At 44.2% G+C, this 14,253-nt stretch overlaps 1 protein-coding gene across 4 annotated transcripts in view; it reads left to right on the top strand.

The window, feature by feature from the left end:
- The window catches only part of WDTC1 (WD and tetratricopeptide repeats 1), a 69,210-nt gene that overhangs the window by 40,574 nt on the left and 14,383 nt on the right, over positions 1 to 14,253 (top strand). For 3 of the 4 annotated variants that reach the window (XM_032863875.1, XM_032863876.1, XM_032863874.1), the window contains exons 4-7: positions 7,900 to 7,946; positions 8,355 to 8,466; positions 11,177 to 11,364; positions 13,889 to 14,071. In XM_032863875.1, the coding sequence (XP_032719766.1) occupies positions 7,900 to 7,946; positions 8,355 to 8,466; positions 11,177 to 11,364; positions 13,889 to 14,071 (530 nt within the window). Of the gene's footprint in view, positions 1 to 2,369; positions 2,468 to 7,899; positions 7,947 to 8,354; positions 8,467 to 11,176; positions 11,365 to 13,888; positions 14,072 to 14,253 lie in introns of all 4 variants that reach the window. The other variant, XM_032863877.1, reaches the window with a different exon arrangement.

Raw genomic sequence — 14,253 nt, forward strand, 5'->3', positions numbered from 1 at the left:
TGTGTATGCGATTATAATAACGTAAGCAAAGGCTAACGTTGCATGTTTAGAGAAAAGGAGAAAACAAAACCTCATCAGTTCTGTGAGGACAGATGTGTCTGTCTGACTCAGTCATGTCTCTCTGAGCCCACACAATACTTGCAGGCACATAGCATTTAAGTTTTAGGAGAGACAGCTCAGAATTTAAAAAGGCAGTCTGACATCATGGTTAACAGCCAAGCTCGGAATCTGTCAGACATGGGTTCATAATCTGGCTATACTATTTACACAGTATGTGGCTGCACTATTTACACAATTTCCTCATCAGAAAAATGAAAATAGTGATGCTTCCATCATAAGACAGTTGTAAAGATTAACTAAAAGCATATATATGGGCGCCTTGTGGCTCAGTCAGTTAAGCATCTGCCTTCAGCTTGGGTCATGATCCCAGGGTCCTGGCATTGAGCCCCATGTTGGGCTCTCTGCTCAGCAGGGAGCCTGCTTTTCCCTCTCCCTCTCTCTCCGCCCCCATGCCCCCCACCGCTTGTGCTATCTCTCTCAAAGAAATACATAAAAATCTTTAAAAAATAAATAAAAATAAAAGTGTATGTGAAGGGCACAGTAGTGTCCCTTGTACATGGTGAGATAGTGCACAGTATATATCAACTGTTACTATTGCTATTATTATTATTACCTTTTTTTCTCTTTATTGAGGTATGATTTACACAAAAATACAGTGCAGAGGTCTCAGGTATTGAGTTAGGTGAGTTTTGACACTTGTATAACTACTGTCTGCAACAAATTGGAAAGTACTTCCATCACCATAGAAAGTTCTCGTGGTGCCCTCTCCAGTCAACCCTCCTGCCTCAGAGCAACCACTTTTTGGCTTTTGTCTCCAAAGATTAGTTTTGCCTGTTCTTTACTTAATGTAAATGGAATTAGATAGTATATTTTTGCGTGTGTTTGGCTTCTCTTGCTTAGCATAATGTTTTTTGAGTTTCATCCATGTTGTTACTTGTATTTATAGTCCATTCCTTTTCATTGCTACATAGTATTCCACTGTGTGGATAGACTTATTTTATTTATCCCTTTTCCATGGATGACCCTTTAGCTTAATTCCAGTTTGGAGCTTTTATCTATTTTTTATTTTTCTTTCTAAGATCTTATTTTTTTTTAAAGATTTTATTTATTTGTTAGAGAGAGAGAGCGAGTGAGCGAGCGAGCGCAGGCAGACAGAGTGGCAGCAGAGGCAGAGGGAGAAGCAGGCTCCCTGCCAAGCAAGCGATGTGGGACTCGATCCCAGGACACTGGAATCATGACCTGAGCCAAAGGCAGCCACTTAACCAACTGAGCCACCCAGGCGTCCCTCTAAGATTTTATTTTTAAGTACTTTCTATACCAAGCGTGGTTCTCCACCTTACAAACCCAAGATCAAGAATCATACACTTCTACCAACTGAGCCAGCTGGGTGCTCCTGGAGCTTTTAAAAATAAAGCATCTGTGGATATTCTTATGTCAGTCCTTTTTTTTTAAAGATTTTTGTTTATTTATTTGACAGATCACAAGTAGGCAGAGAGACAGGCGGGGAGTAGGGGAAGCAGGCTCCCTGCTGAGCAGAGAGCCCAATGTGGGGCTCGATCCCAGGACCCTGAGACCATGACCTGAGCCGAAGGCAGAGGCTTTAACCCACTGATCCATCCAGGTGCCCTTATGTCAGTCTTTGTGTGGACAAATGTCTTAATTTCTTTTAAGTAATTACCTAGGAATGGAATTTCTGGGTCATAGGGTAGATGTAAGCGTAACTTTACATGAAACTGCCGAACAGTCTTTAAGGTGATGGTAGCAGTGAGATTTCTTTTTAAATGGACAGTAATAATCATGACATCTGAGGTACCCAGCATAGCCAGAGAAATAACTTTGGAGTTATATTGACCTGGGTTCCCAGCTGGACTTTGATGTTTATCATTTGTGCAACCTCAGGTAAATTATTTCGTATCTCTGAGACTTAGTCTTACCTGTAGAAAGGGAGTGATAATGAGATCATGTATAGTAAATGCTAGTGTTTACATACTAGAGGCATATGAAGATGGGGGCTGTAGTGCAGGATATAAGCCCCCTATATGGGTTACGTAGTCTATAAAGAATGTAAAAGCAGTAATAAAACCCACTGTAATTCCATTTGCTTTTTATCATCATCGTGCACCTACAATTCTGAGCAGTGTTAGGATAAAATACTTCTTCCTGCCTCCTCTTCCTCCCATATATCACACCACTCAGCAAATTATAGGGACTTAACAAAAATTTTAATTATAATCAATATTTTTAAAAGTTAAACAGGAACTAAGAGGTTGTAACTTGAAGTGTAAATGAGATATAATCTTTTCTTGCAGGTTCTCTCTCTGTGCATTTTCGGTTTCCTCTAGGTCCCTGATGTGCAAAGCTCACCCCAAACAGCAGTATTTCCAAGGGCCCGGGGAGGCACACAGAGGTCTGTTCCTCTCTAGGGAGCCTTCTCTGTTCAGTCCCTCTTCTCACTTTCTTTAAAGTTTGAGGCTTTATCCCTTTATTTTTTACTCACATTTTAATTCTGATATGTCATAGGCATATTTTCTTCCGTTGTATTCTACGATGTAATTATAGATTGTGACCATATATCTAAGCCAGCCTTAGTTATCAGGGCCAAAATAACTCCTCTTAAACACTCTATTCCTTATAAAGTAGCTTCCCAAACAGGTGTTTTAACTTATAAAGTCCTTTATTAATACTTTCTGTCAATAGTTACTTTGTATTTTTGTAGAATCCCGTTTGAGCTTTCTCTCTATATTCTCTTCAATTTACCCACCTCTAAGCTAGGTTTTACCATGTGAAAATTAATCCGAAGTATCATGTTTGTCTACTTGGCCTCTGTCTTCTGTACTTGAGAGGCATTACTGATTTGAGGACAAATAAACAGTAATTCTAGAGACACTCATCCATTTCTCAGACAGTACTTAAGAGCTCAGGCTCTCAAGTGAAAAATCCTGCTTCCTGTCCTGTTAGTGGTGCCAGGTCCAGTGTGTGTTGGGGGGGAGGTTCTTTTTACACACCATCAAGCAACTCTCCAACACCAAATGGGTGCCCTACAATATAACTCAATTCTGCCACTGTCAGTCTGGGGAATAGATAGCATCACATTGCACAGGTTAAGGGCTTAGTCCTCTAAGATGGCCCCGCCCCTTGCACCACAACCTTCAGATGCCAATCACAAATCCAGGTTGTCACCTGTGCTTCTGACTCACCATCTATAGATTGGAGGTTCCAGCAACCTCCTCCTTGGATTTGATTAATTTGCTAGAGTGGCTCACAGAACTCAGAAACATTTTGCTTACCAGATTACCCTTTATTCTAAAAGGATATAATTCAGGAACAGCCAGATAGAAGAGATGCCTAGGACAAGGTATGTAGGAAGGAGTGCAAAGCTTCCACACCCTCTTGGAATGTGCCACTCTCCACCAGATCTCCACATGTTTACTAATACATAAGCTCTCTGAACCCAGTTGTTTTGGGTTTCTGTGGAGGCTTCATGTACATAGGCATGACTGACTAAAATTTTGGCCATTGGTGACCTAGTCAACCTCCAGTTCCTCTCTGACCTCTGGGGAGTAGGACTGAAAGTTTTTTGTTTTGTTTTTTTTTTTTAAGATTTTATTTATTCATTTGAGAGAGAAAGAGAGAGACAGAGATAGTGACACAGCATGATCAGGGAGCCTGACAAGGGTCCCAAGATCCTGGGATCATGACCTGAGCCAAAAGCAGATACCCAACCAGCTGAGCAACCCAGGCACCCCTGGGACTAAAGGTTCTAATCCTTCAATCATATGGTTGGTTCCTCTGGAAACCAGCCCCCATCCTTAGGTGCTTTCCAAAAATCACTTAATACGTAAACTCAGGTGTTAAGGTTAAAAGGGATTTGTTATGAACATCAAGACATGTTTTTCTGTTATCACTAGGAAATCCCAAGGGCTTCTAGGGGCTCAGAAATGGCAAAGAAGACCAAATATGTATTTCTTATTATAAACTACAATATCACAGCAGGTTACCTAACCTCTCTGAGTATTGCTTTTCTTATCTGTGAAATGAGTAGTGATACCTGTTTCTTAAATAGGTTAATGGATATAGAGTGCTGTATTAGTGTCCTGTTACTGCCATACAAAGTTACCACAAACTTAGTGGCTCAAAGCAACACAAATTTCTTATCTCATTTCTGTAGATCAGAAGTCTGACCCAGGTTTTACTATGCTAAAAGCAAGATCTTGACAGGGCTGTGTTCCTCCTGGAGGCTGCAGGGTAGAATCGGTTCCTTTGCAATTCCCAACTCCTAGAGGCTGCTGCATTTCTTGACCCATAAGCCCCTTCTTCCATCTTCAAAGCCAGCAATAACAGGACAGATCCCTTTCACACCTACATCTCTCAAGTTCTCTGCAGCCAGGAGAGGTTCTCTGATTTTAAGGACTCATGTGATCATATTGTGACCACCTGGATAACCTAGAATTCTCTCCCATTTCAAAGACCTTCACTTGAATCTCATCTGCGAAGTCCCCTTTGCCACCAGACATTACATATTCATAAGTTCCAGAGGATCAGGATACAGACATCAGGGGCCAATTCTGCCTACCACAAGTAATTAACACTGTGCTTGCTGTTTGTAAGCCCTCACTAAGTGGCGATTACTGAAGGCCTGTATGTGAAGCGACCCTAGGCACAGTAATTTACATCCTGCTGGGAAAATGAAACTGCTGAGGACAGAAGTTACTCTGACCCAAAAAAGAGTGACCAGAGCCACATGTGGGAGTTTCAGCTGAGTGCCATGGGAATGTGAGAGAGGTTCAGGTCAGCAAGTGGTCTGACAAGTCTGAACAGAGTGAATGCGCGTAAGTGCAGAACCGGAAAGAAATGGGGTTCAACCCAGATGAGAATCTTTATAGGGCGAAGGGTAAGAGGGAAGGAGAAGGCAGAAGAAAAGCGTTTCTAACCAGATAGTTGCGGGCACACCTGGGTAGCTCAGTCAGTTAAGCCTCTGCCTTTGACTCGGGTCATGATCTCAGGGTCCTGGGATCGAGCCCCATATTGGTCTCCCTGCTCAGCAGGGAGTCTGGTTCTCTCTCAGCCTCTGCTCCTCTCCCTACTTGTGGGTGCACACTCTCTCTCTCCTTTAAATAAATAAAATCTTAAAAAATAAAATAAGCCTAACCAGATACTTGGGAATTAGATTTGTTCATATTTCTCAATCCTTCCTGCTTGTCCCACTGGACTCATTTGTTCATTCAGGCAACAGATAATGTTCCAGGCTCTGTATCTGGCCTTGGGGATATGATGAATACAAGACACAAAGCCTGCTTTCTCAGGCTCAGTCTAGTAAACATGTCAACATGTCAATAGAGAGGGCGCCTAGATGGTTCAGTTGTTTGGGCGACTGCCTTCAGCTCAGGTCATGATCCTGGAGTGTCAGGATCAAGTCCTGCATCGGGCTCCTTGCTCAGTGGGGAGCCTCCTTCTCCCTCTGACCCTCCCCACTCTCATGCTCTCTCTCAAATAAAGAAATAAAATCTTTTTTTTGAGAGATTTTATTTATTTATTTGACAGAGATCACAAGTAGGCAGAGAGGCAGACAGAGAGAGAGAGGGAAGCAGGCTCCCCGCTGTTCGAACAGGGAACCCGATGTAGGGCTCCATCCCAGGACCCTGGGATCATGACTTGAGCCAAAGGCAGAGAGGCTTTAACCCACTGAGCCACCCAGGCGCCTAAGAAATGAAATCTTTAAAAAAAAATCATGTCAACACAGAGCCATTGTCCAGTGTGACAGGAGGAGCCCACAAGGAAGGGTATATCTCCTTCCCAAATTTACAGGACAGGAAAGGCATCTTGAAGGAAGTATCCATAAACTGGGAGCTTAGCTGGAACTACCAGTTGGCATGCGTTGGGCTACAAATAGCAACACAAGTCAGAAGACCTTAATAATGAACTGAGTGTCTCCTTTTTTTTTTTTTTTAAGATTTTATTTAGTTATTTATTTGACAGACAGAGATCACAAGTAGGCAGAGGGGCAGGCAGAGAGAGAGAGAGGAGGAAGCAGGCTCCCCGCTGAGCAGAGAGCCCGATGCAGGGCTCGATCCCAGGACTCTGGGATCATGACCTGAGCCAAAGGCAGAGGCTTTAACCCACTGAGCCACCCAGGCGCCCCCTGAGTGTCTCATTTAACTAAAAGTCCAGAAGTGGAGTAGGTGTCAGTATTGGTTACTCTGGTCAGTCACTCTTGCTCTATTTTTGTGTGATTCCCTTTGACTGGGCTGTCTTCTGTGTGTTGACGTCACTCTCAGGCTGGCTTCCCTTGTGTGGCAATTCCAAGTCCAGCTATACACCCAGCATCTGAGGAAGAAAGGCGTCTCTCGTAGATTCTTCTGAGAATGAGGAAATGCCTTTTTCAGAATCCTCCCAGCAGCTGTGTCCCTAGCATCTGATTGGGGTCACAGGCTTACTTCTGAGCCAATCCCTGTGCCCAGGTGAATGCCATGTCCAATTTGGCTAAGGCCTAAGTTGCTAAACCTATCAGTATGGCAAGGACAGTGGGTTTATACTTGCTGAAACACATGGTCTTATTTGGAATAGGGAATTAAGTAAATGAAAATCTAGGTACCGTTGGGAATAAAGGAGGGTGGGAGAACAGACAATAGTACATAGGAATGCCTGGTGACTTGTTCCTTCCTTCTCCCATGTAAGACTCACTTCTGCCACTTGATACCTTCTGTTTTTCATGGGTTTTCTTTCCTCATTGCTCTGGCTTTACCATGATTCCTCTCTGTGGATGCTTTTACCTTCAGTGTCTGCTACTAACTGCCTCTCTCTCTCCATGTTTCTCAATTCAGACCCCCAAAGTCAAGACTCTGTCCCAATTAACCTTACTATACCAGGCTCCACCTACTTGAAGTAAGCTCCAGGAGATCAGGGACTTTGTTTTGTATACTGCTGTATGCCCAGTGTCAAACAGTACCTGATACGCAGTGGGTGCCTGACAAATTAAATTATATGCCAAATGGACAAAAGATCAACCTTCTAGTTAATTGGCTGCCTTTGGGTCAGGTATTCCTCTGGGCAAATTTTCTGTGGCTGAGGGGGATGTCCCTGGAAGGGGACATGCCCATTTTAGTGGTAGGAGCAGAAGTTTGTCTCACTTCCATGGCTTACTTTGGTCTGAACTTTAGTTTACTTTTCTGCAAAATAGGATCAATGAAACGTGGCCTTATTTTTTTTTTAAGATTTTATTTATTTGACAGAGATCACAAGTAGGCAGAGAGGCAGGCAGAGAGAGAGGGGGAAGCGGGCTCCCTGCTGTGAGCAGAGAGCCCGATGCGGGGCTGGATCCCAGGACCCTGGGATCATGACCTGAGCTGAAGGCAGAGGCTTTAACCCACTGAGCCACCCAGGTGCCCCGAAACATGGCCTTATTTAAAAGGCTCAGGTGGGGGCTCCTGGGTGGCTCAGGAAGCTAAGCATCTGCTTTTGGCTCAGGTTGTGATCCTCACTGTCCTGGGATCGAGCCCTGCATCAGGCTCCCTGCTCAACGAGGAGCCTGCTTCTCCCTCTCCCTTTGCTGCTCCCCCTGCTTGTGCTCTCACACACTCTCTCTCTCTCTCTCAAATAAAGTCTTAAAAAAAAAAAAGCAGGCTGAGGTGTTCAGTATTAAGTGAGATCATTATTATGAAAATACTTTATATATTGTAAGATACTAGGCAGTTTAATTCAATTCTGGTCATTCACATGCACCAGCAAAACACTAATGATGAAAAGGCCAGTTTACCTGTTTAGTTCTACTTCTTGGTGTTTCATTTCCCAAGAGAATCTCTAACTGGCTCTCTTCTTGTCCCTTTCCATTTGCTCCCCCAGGGTCACTCAGGATGTGTCAACTGTCTAGAGTGGAACGAGAAAGGAGAGTGAGTATGAGCTAGAGTATCTGAGAAGGTGCTGGGGACGGGAGTGGGGAGGCTGGGAGAAGGGACTTACCTCCTCCTTAGTAGATCTAAGGAAAAGAGACTTTTCTGTGTACTTAAGTTTAGTCCATCACTATCAACACACAGTTGAACAATGAATTGGATGACCACCCAAACCCTGGTTTGTTTGTTTGTTTTTTTTATAATCTAATGCCTTTAAGGAATAATGAGAAATCCTTAGGACAAAATAGAAGAGACTCAACTAATGTTTACAAGATAACCTTGAATTCCGTGATATCTCCTGTTCATCACACTCTCTGTGGATTTATTCCCTATGAACAGGGGAGGTGGGGTAGGGGAGTAGGACCTAGGAACTTGAAGAGAGGTCAGAAACTTTCATTCTGCTTGCAGTTTGCTGGCCTCTGGTTCTGATGACCAGCACACGATTGTGTGGGACCCGCTGCACCACAAGAAGCTGCTCTCCATGCACACGGGACACACGGCAAATATCTTCTCTGTCAAGGTGAGCAGGATAAGGCATAGAGCAAGTAAGAGGCATGACTGGGCTGTGCACATGGTTGTATTTGCCCATTTGGGTTCCACATACCCCCTGGGGTCACAGACACCTTTGTGATCTGAGCCATCTGACTGTGATTCCTGAAACCCCATCTCTTTTCCATGTTCTCCTTCCTCACTTAGAGCCACAAGGCCAGCTCCAGGTGAATTTATATTTATTTGAGTGGTGATGGTGGGTGGTATTGTTCCAAGCATGAGCTTAGATAGCAGGAAGGCCTATGTTTGACCCCCTTATCTGCCTCTTAGAAGCTGTGTGACCTAGGCAAGTCACCTGACCTCTCTGAGCCCCTTTACTCATCTGTAAATACAAAGTAGCTTAGGAAAATCCCCTGGATTCATGAGTAAATGAATAAATAGGCCTTTAATTTTAAAAGGGAAGCAGCACTCCATAGGCTTAGTATTATAGTTCAATGAGATGATTGTAAAAAGATACCTGGCATAGGTACTTTTAGCTATTCTACATTCGAGCTACAGATTTGTTGGTGAAAGTGAGCTAAGGAGAGGTGGGAACGGGATTTAAAAATGTCTTCATACCTCTGAAGCCCTGTAAGTGGAAATGACATGAAGTTTCTGCCTTTTGATCTCAGAAAACAGACGTGGGATTATTGGCTCTTAAGTCCACAGAAGCAAATGTGGGCCTGATGGAGAGACAGGTCTAGCGCTTAGAGTTTGGAAAAGGTAGAATGGGCCCTTTGAGAAGGTTGTAAATGTCCAAGCACTGAGGTACTCCCCACAACGGGAACTTACCTGACAGGTTTAAGGTTGGAGGAAATGACCTTTAAGGACCTTTCCAGCCCTGAAATTCTGTAATGGATGTATGTGAGAGAGTGAGTGTCCTTTGGAAAGCCTCACTAATCTGAGAAATATTTCCCTAATTAGTATCAAGAAGAATTACAAGATACATGAAGAAGAAGGTAGATTTGAGAGCTGAGAACCTACTTATTTCCCTAAACCCTGCCCCCTTCCCAAGCTCTCATTTTCACCTCTTATTCCAGAGACCAGTCCTGGATAATTTTCTGCAGTTTTTAGAGACAGTACAATGCTGATTCACCTCTTGCATGGCAAACAGACTGTTTTCTGCCCCCTGAAAATTGTTATTAGGTTCAATTTGAATCTGTGGGGTGGGATCTGGGAATGGGACCTATCCCATCAGCTTTGGCATCGTAGAGCACAAAACGTTGAGTTCAAAAACCAGAATTTGACAGTGGTCTTGATACTAATAGTGAGATTTGGGGCAAGGCCCAAAATTAAATTCATAGACCCTCAGCCTCCTGTGAAAGTGTAGAAAAGGATTCTTCTCTCTTCCGGTAGTAACAATACAGGTATTTTTATTTAACCCACAAGCTCCCCCTGGTGGCAACTACAGTGTGTGAGTGTGGCACTAGGCCTCAAGAGCTCCCTCTTCTGTTGTGCCTGAAGTACATGCTGTTTCCAGACAGGATTAAAGACTACTGGTTGCCCCTAAAAATGATGGAATTCCATCTGTTTCATCCAGCCCTTGTTCTGGTGAGCCCTTAGACAGTGGTGTGTGGAAAGAGTGAATTGTTGCTCTTTCCTGAGCAATTAAGTCAAGTAAGACTGGAGCTCTTTAAATGCAGACTAATGCCCCAACCCCAGCACCGGTTCAGCCTTGTTGTGGTTTGGGAGGAACTTTTCAGTTAAGAAAGAAGATAATTAAATTTTTTTAACCCAAGAAAGAAGAGAAAAAGTCAACTAACGCCATACCCAAATATTTTTCTTCCTCAAAGCTAGGTGATAGAACCGCACACCTTTTAAAGATTACTATTCAGAGCTATATTTATGGCTGTTTTGTTCTTACCACATGTCATCTGGAATATTTTATTCTCAACTTCATCTGAATGGCGGGGTTCTCATTCTTTGTAACAGCTGCAGGGAGATGTTTCCTCCTGATGCTCAACCCTTCCCCAGGGCCCAACATTTGAGCCATTTCCAGTATTTGTCATTACGAGGAGTGCTGCTCTGAGCATTTCTGCACAGGTCCCTTTTTCCTAATAGAAATTTCTCAAGAGTGGAAGTGTGGGATTAAAAGATAGAAACATCTTTTACTTTGTTACCTATTGCCAGATTGTTCTCCAGAAATATTTGAACCCAACTTAAAATACTACTTTCTTCTTAAAACACTGGAAGTCCTTTTCATTTTAAGCCTACTTTGTTATGTAATTCTCAGGTTATCAAATGGTCCTCATGAGGCAGTATTCACATGAGAATCAGACAGACTCGAGTTAACTCAGTGTTAGTGCTGAACCTCAGTTTTAAGTGGGTTATTTAAGATATCTGTAAGATAAGGAACCTGCCCAGTGTCTAGCACATGGTAAATACTTAGTAAATGGTAACAACTGTGACTGTCACCTGCTCAGCTCTTCCCTGGGGAAGGGTCAGAGGAAAAGGCTTTCTTAGGTAGTTCAGTTTGGCATAAGTCAGGACTACTCCACCAAAGTAAAGGCATATGTCCCAATTTTTACCTTTGGGCCTATAGGCTGATGCTTGATGCAGTTTCCTTAGTGGACTGTCTTGGATGGGCTCATTTTCTTACCCAAAATGAAGGAAAGAGGGTACTAACATCCAGACTAGTCTTCTTTCCTGGCCAGCCAGACCCACACTGCCTGCCAATCTCTTCTTCGATCTCTCTGGAGCAGTTCCTGCCTCATGCTGGGGACCGCATCTTGATCACGGGGGCAGCCGACTCCAAAGTGCATGTCCATGACCTGACAGTAAAGGAAACGATCCACATGTTTGGAGACCATACAAACCGGGTGAAACGCATCGCCACAGCGCCCATGTGGCCCAACACATTCTGGAGTGCTGCTGAGGACGGGCTTATCCGGTAAGGGCCTGAGGCATGGAGTGGGGCCTGTGCCTCCCCTGCTCCCCCTGCATGTTGGCTCCCCATCCCATCCGCCCCACTGCTTCCTTCCACAGGCCTGGTTCCTTCCTGTCAGCAGAGTTCAGCCTCCTCTATCTGCCCAGGGCACTTTTCTGTGACATAAAACTGGGAACATTGCTTGTCCTGCTCTCCTACACTACATCCAGGCCTGCAGGTCTGTTGTCACCAACGCAGAGTCAGCCTCCTCTGGACTTTCACACTTGGTGTTCCCTCCACCTGGTTTTCTCTGTCCCCAGTTACTTCCATATTTGACTCTTCCTCGCCCTGAGATCACCTTAAGGATCACCTCCTCAGAAGCACCTTTTCTATCCTGTCTGAAGTAGGACCCCCCCCCCAATCATTCTGTCTCAGCACACTAATTGTATCCTCTCTAACTCCAGTCACTATCTGTAGTTCTTTTATTTTATTTACTCATTGGTTTATCTTTTTGTCTGTATCACTCACTGAACAGTGAACTGCCAGAGCATCTCCATCTCTCTCTCATCCCTGGTTTTGTTCCTGAAGCCCAGCACTGCCTAGTACGTAGAGGTGCTTGATACATTCTCTCAAGGAGTTGATCAGTGGGCATATGTGTGAGAAAGGGATAGCCAGCCAGAAATGGTCACGTGGGCTTTCCCTCTTCCCAGTGGCCTAGGTTATGACAACTTTACCTCTACTTTCCTTCATCCTAAAATGGTCTCATTGCCCTTTAACTCCTTTCTTCAGAGGTGACTTTAGAAATTTTTCCTTGTCTCTCCAACCTGATTTAATGTCTCCCTTGAGATCTTGTAGGACTTTATACCCTCTTCCCCGTTAAAAAAGAAGAGAGATCTAGATCGCATGAACTATAAAACAGCAGGTAGAAACAGGGCACTGATGTCAGACAGACCTGGGATCAAGTCCTACCTCTGTCACTCAGTATTTGGGGCAAGTCACTTTATCCCTGAATCTCAGTTTCATCATCTATAATGGAAATTATCATAATATCTCCCTTAGCCTGAGCATTAAAATCAAGATAGTGCCTATAAAACCTTAGGAGAGTATTTGGAAGACAAAAAGCACTTTGGTCAGTGGCAGGTACAATTCCTTGTTACCCTTGTTGACCCTGACTAACCAGACTGTGCCAGGGCAGCAGGGAGAGGCTAAACACCTAGGGTCAGAGCCTGAGTGGCACTTAGGCAAAGGTACAGTCAGGGAAGGTGTCCTAGCAGAAGGTGAGCATACACTGGACCTTGCAGAATAGGCAAGATTTGGATGGGCAAGGAAAAGCTGAGTGGACTCCCCAACTTGAGCAGAGTTCGTGGAGGCAGGGGTAAGATAGCCATATGGGGGATAGTTGTCATCAGCGCGGTTAGAAAGCTGAGGGATGATGTTAGTTTGAAATTGGGTCTTAGAAACCAGACTGATGAGTTTGGTCAATGTTTACTAACAGTAAGCTAGAAGTATTGAGGAATCTTCTCAGGTTTTTGAGCAGGAGAGTGATGCAACAAAAAACAGTATTTTAGGAAGAGCAATCTGATGAGGTCGGCATAGAAAGGTGAGGTGGACAGGGTGGAGATTATTGCCAGTGTCTAGGCAGGAGGTGGGTGAGCACATGGGGCACATCCTCCCCATTCTCTGTGCCTGTGTAGTGGCAGCACAGCAGTCCTCCAAACTGCCGTGAGGCGGGTGCTGCTGCCGGGGATGTCTGACATGACCTTTAACCTCCTGAGTGGGACTCAGGCTTGTCTTGATGCTAAGTGTTTCTAGATCGCTCTTAGGTGACCTCTAGATTCTCCTTTCAGTCACCTCCATACTTCTTCGTTTCCTGTAAGAAATTAGATGAAAAGCGGAGTTAAGGAGCGGAGCCAGGTGGTTAAAGGCTGTCTCCCCAGCTCTGCACTATCCCAGCTTCACATTTACTGGCAGTGTCATCCCAGACAGGCTGTTTAGCTGCCTTCAGCCTCAGTGTTCTAATGGTACCTGGGAATGGCATGAGGATTTAATTAGATAATCCATGTACAACATTTACAGACAGTACTGGACACAAAGCAGTTTCTCATTTTTAGTAATCAGTAGTAATAGTACTTAATAGTAATATCACTGACACCTGTAAAAGACAAACAAAAAACATTACAGTAGTATTTACCGTAAATAGTTACATAAAGAATAAAACAGATTGTATGAGAAGCCTATTTCAGGTGCCTGGCCCATCGTGACCACTGGAGAAATGGGAATGGTTTTTCAGGGTGCCTGGCTGGCTAAGTCAGAGGAGCATTCTACTCTTGATCTCAGGGTCCTGAGTTCAAGCCCCACACGGGTGTAGAGATTACTTAAAAATAAAATCTTTCAAAAAAAAATAAAAGAAGTAGTGGTTTTTGACATTCTTACTATTTAGGAACAGGTCAGAGCTGCTCTCAGTCCCTTTGTATAACAAGGCCTTAGCTCCTCCCCTGCCTCACAGGAGGACCCAACCCCCATCCCCTAACGCTGTCCTCTCTCACAGCCAGTATGACCTTCGGGAGAACAGCAAACACTCGGAGGTGCTGATTGACCTGACAGAGTACTGTGGCCAGCTGGTGGAGGCCAAGTGCCTCACCGTCAACCCCCAGGACAACAACTGCCTGGCAGTAGGGGCCAGTGGGCCCTTTGTGAGGCTCTATGACATTCGCATGATTCATAACCACAGGTATGAATAGCTCGGCCACCCATGGCCAGGTCCCTGGGAACCTGCTGCCCCTTTCCCTCATTGCCATGCCCTCTTCTTTCTGAGATGGGTCTTTAAATTCTTGTGATTTTTAAAAAAATGTAATCCATGTTTATTTTGTAAAATATGGAAAATATAATGAAAAAACTACCCATAATCCACCA

The sequence above is a fragment of the Lontra canadensis genome, unplaced genomic scaffold (genome assembly GCF_010015895.1).
Source record: "Lontra canadensis isolate GAN:19392208 unplaced genomic scaffold, GSC_riverotter_1.0 scaffold25, whole genome shotgun sequence".
NCBI classification, from domain to species: domain Eukaryota; kingdom Metazoa; phylum Chordata; class Mammalia; order Carnivora; family Mustelidae; genus Lontra; species Lontra canadensis.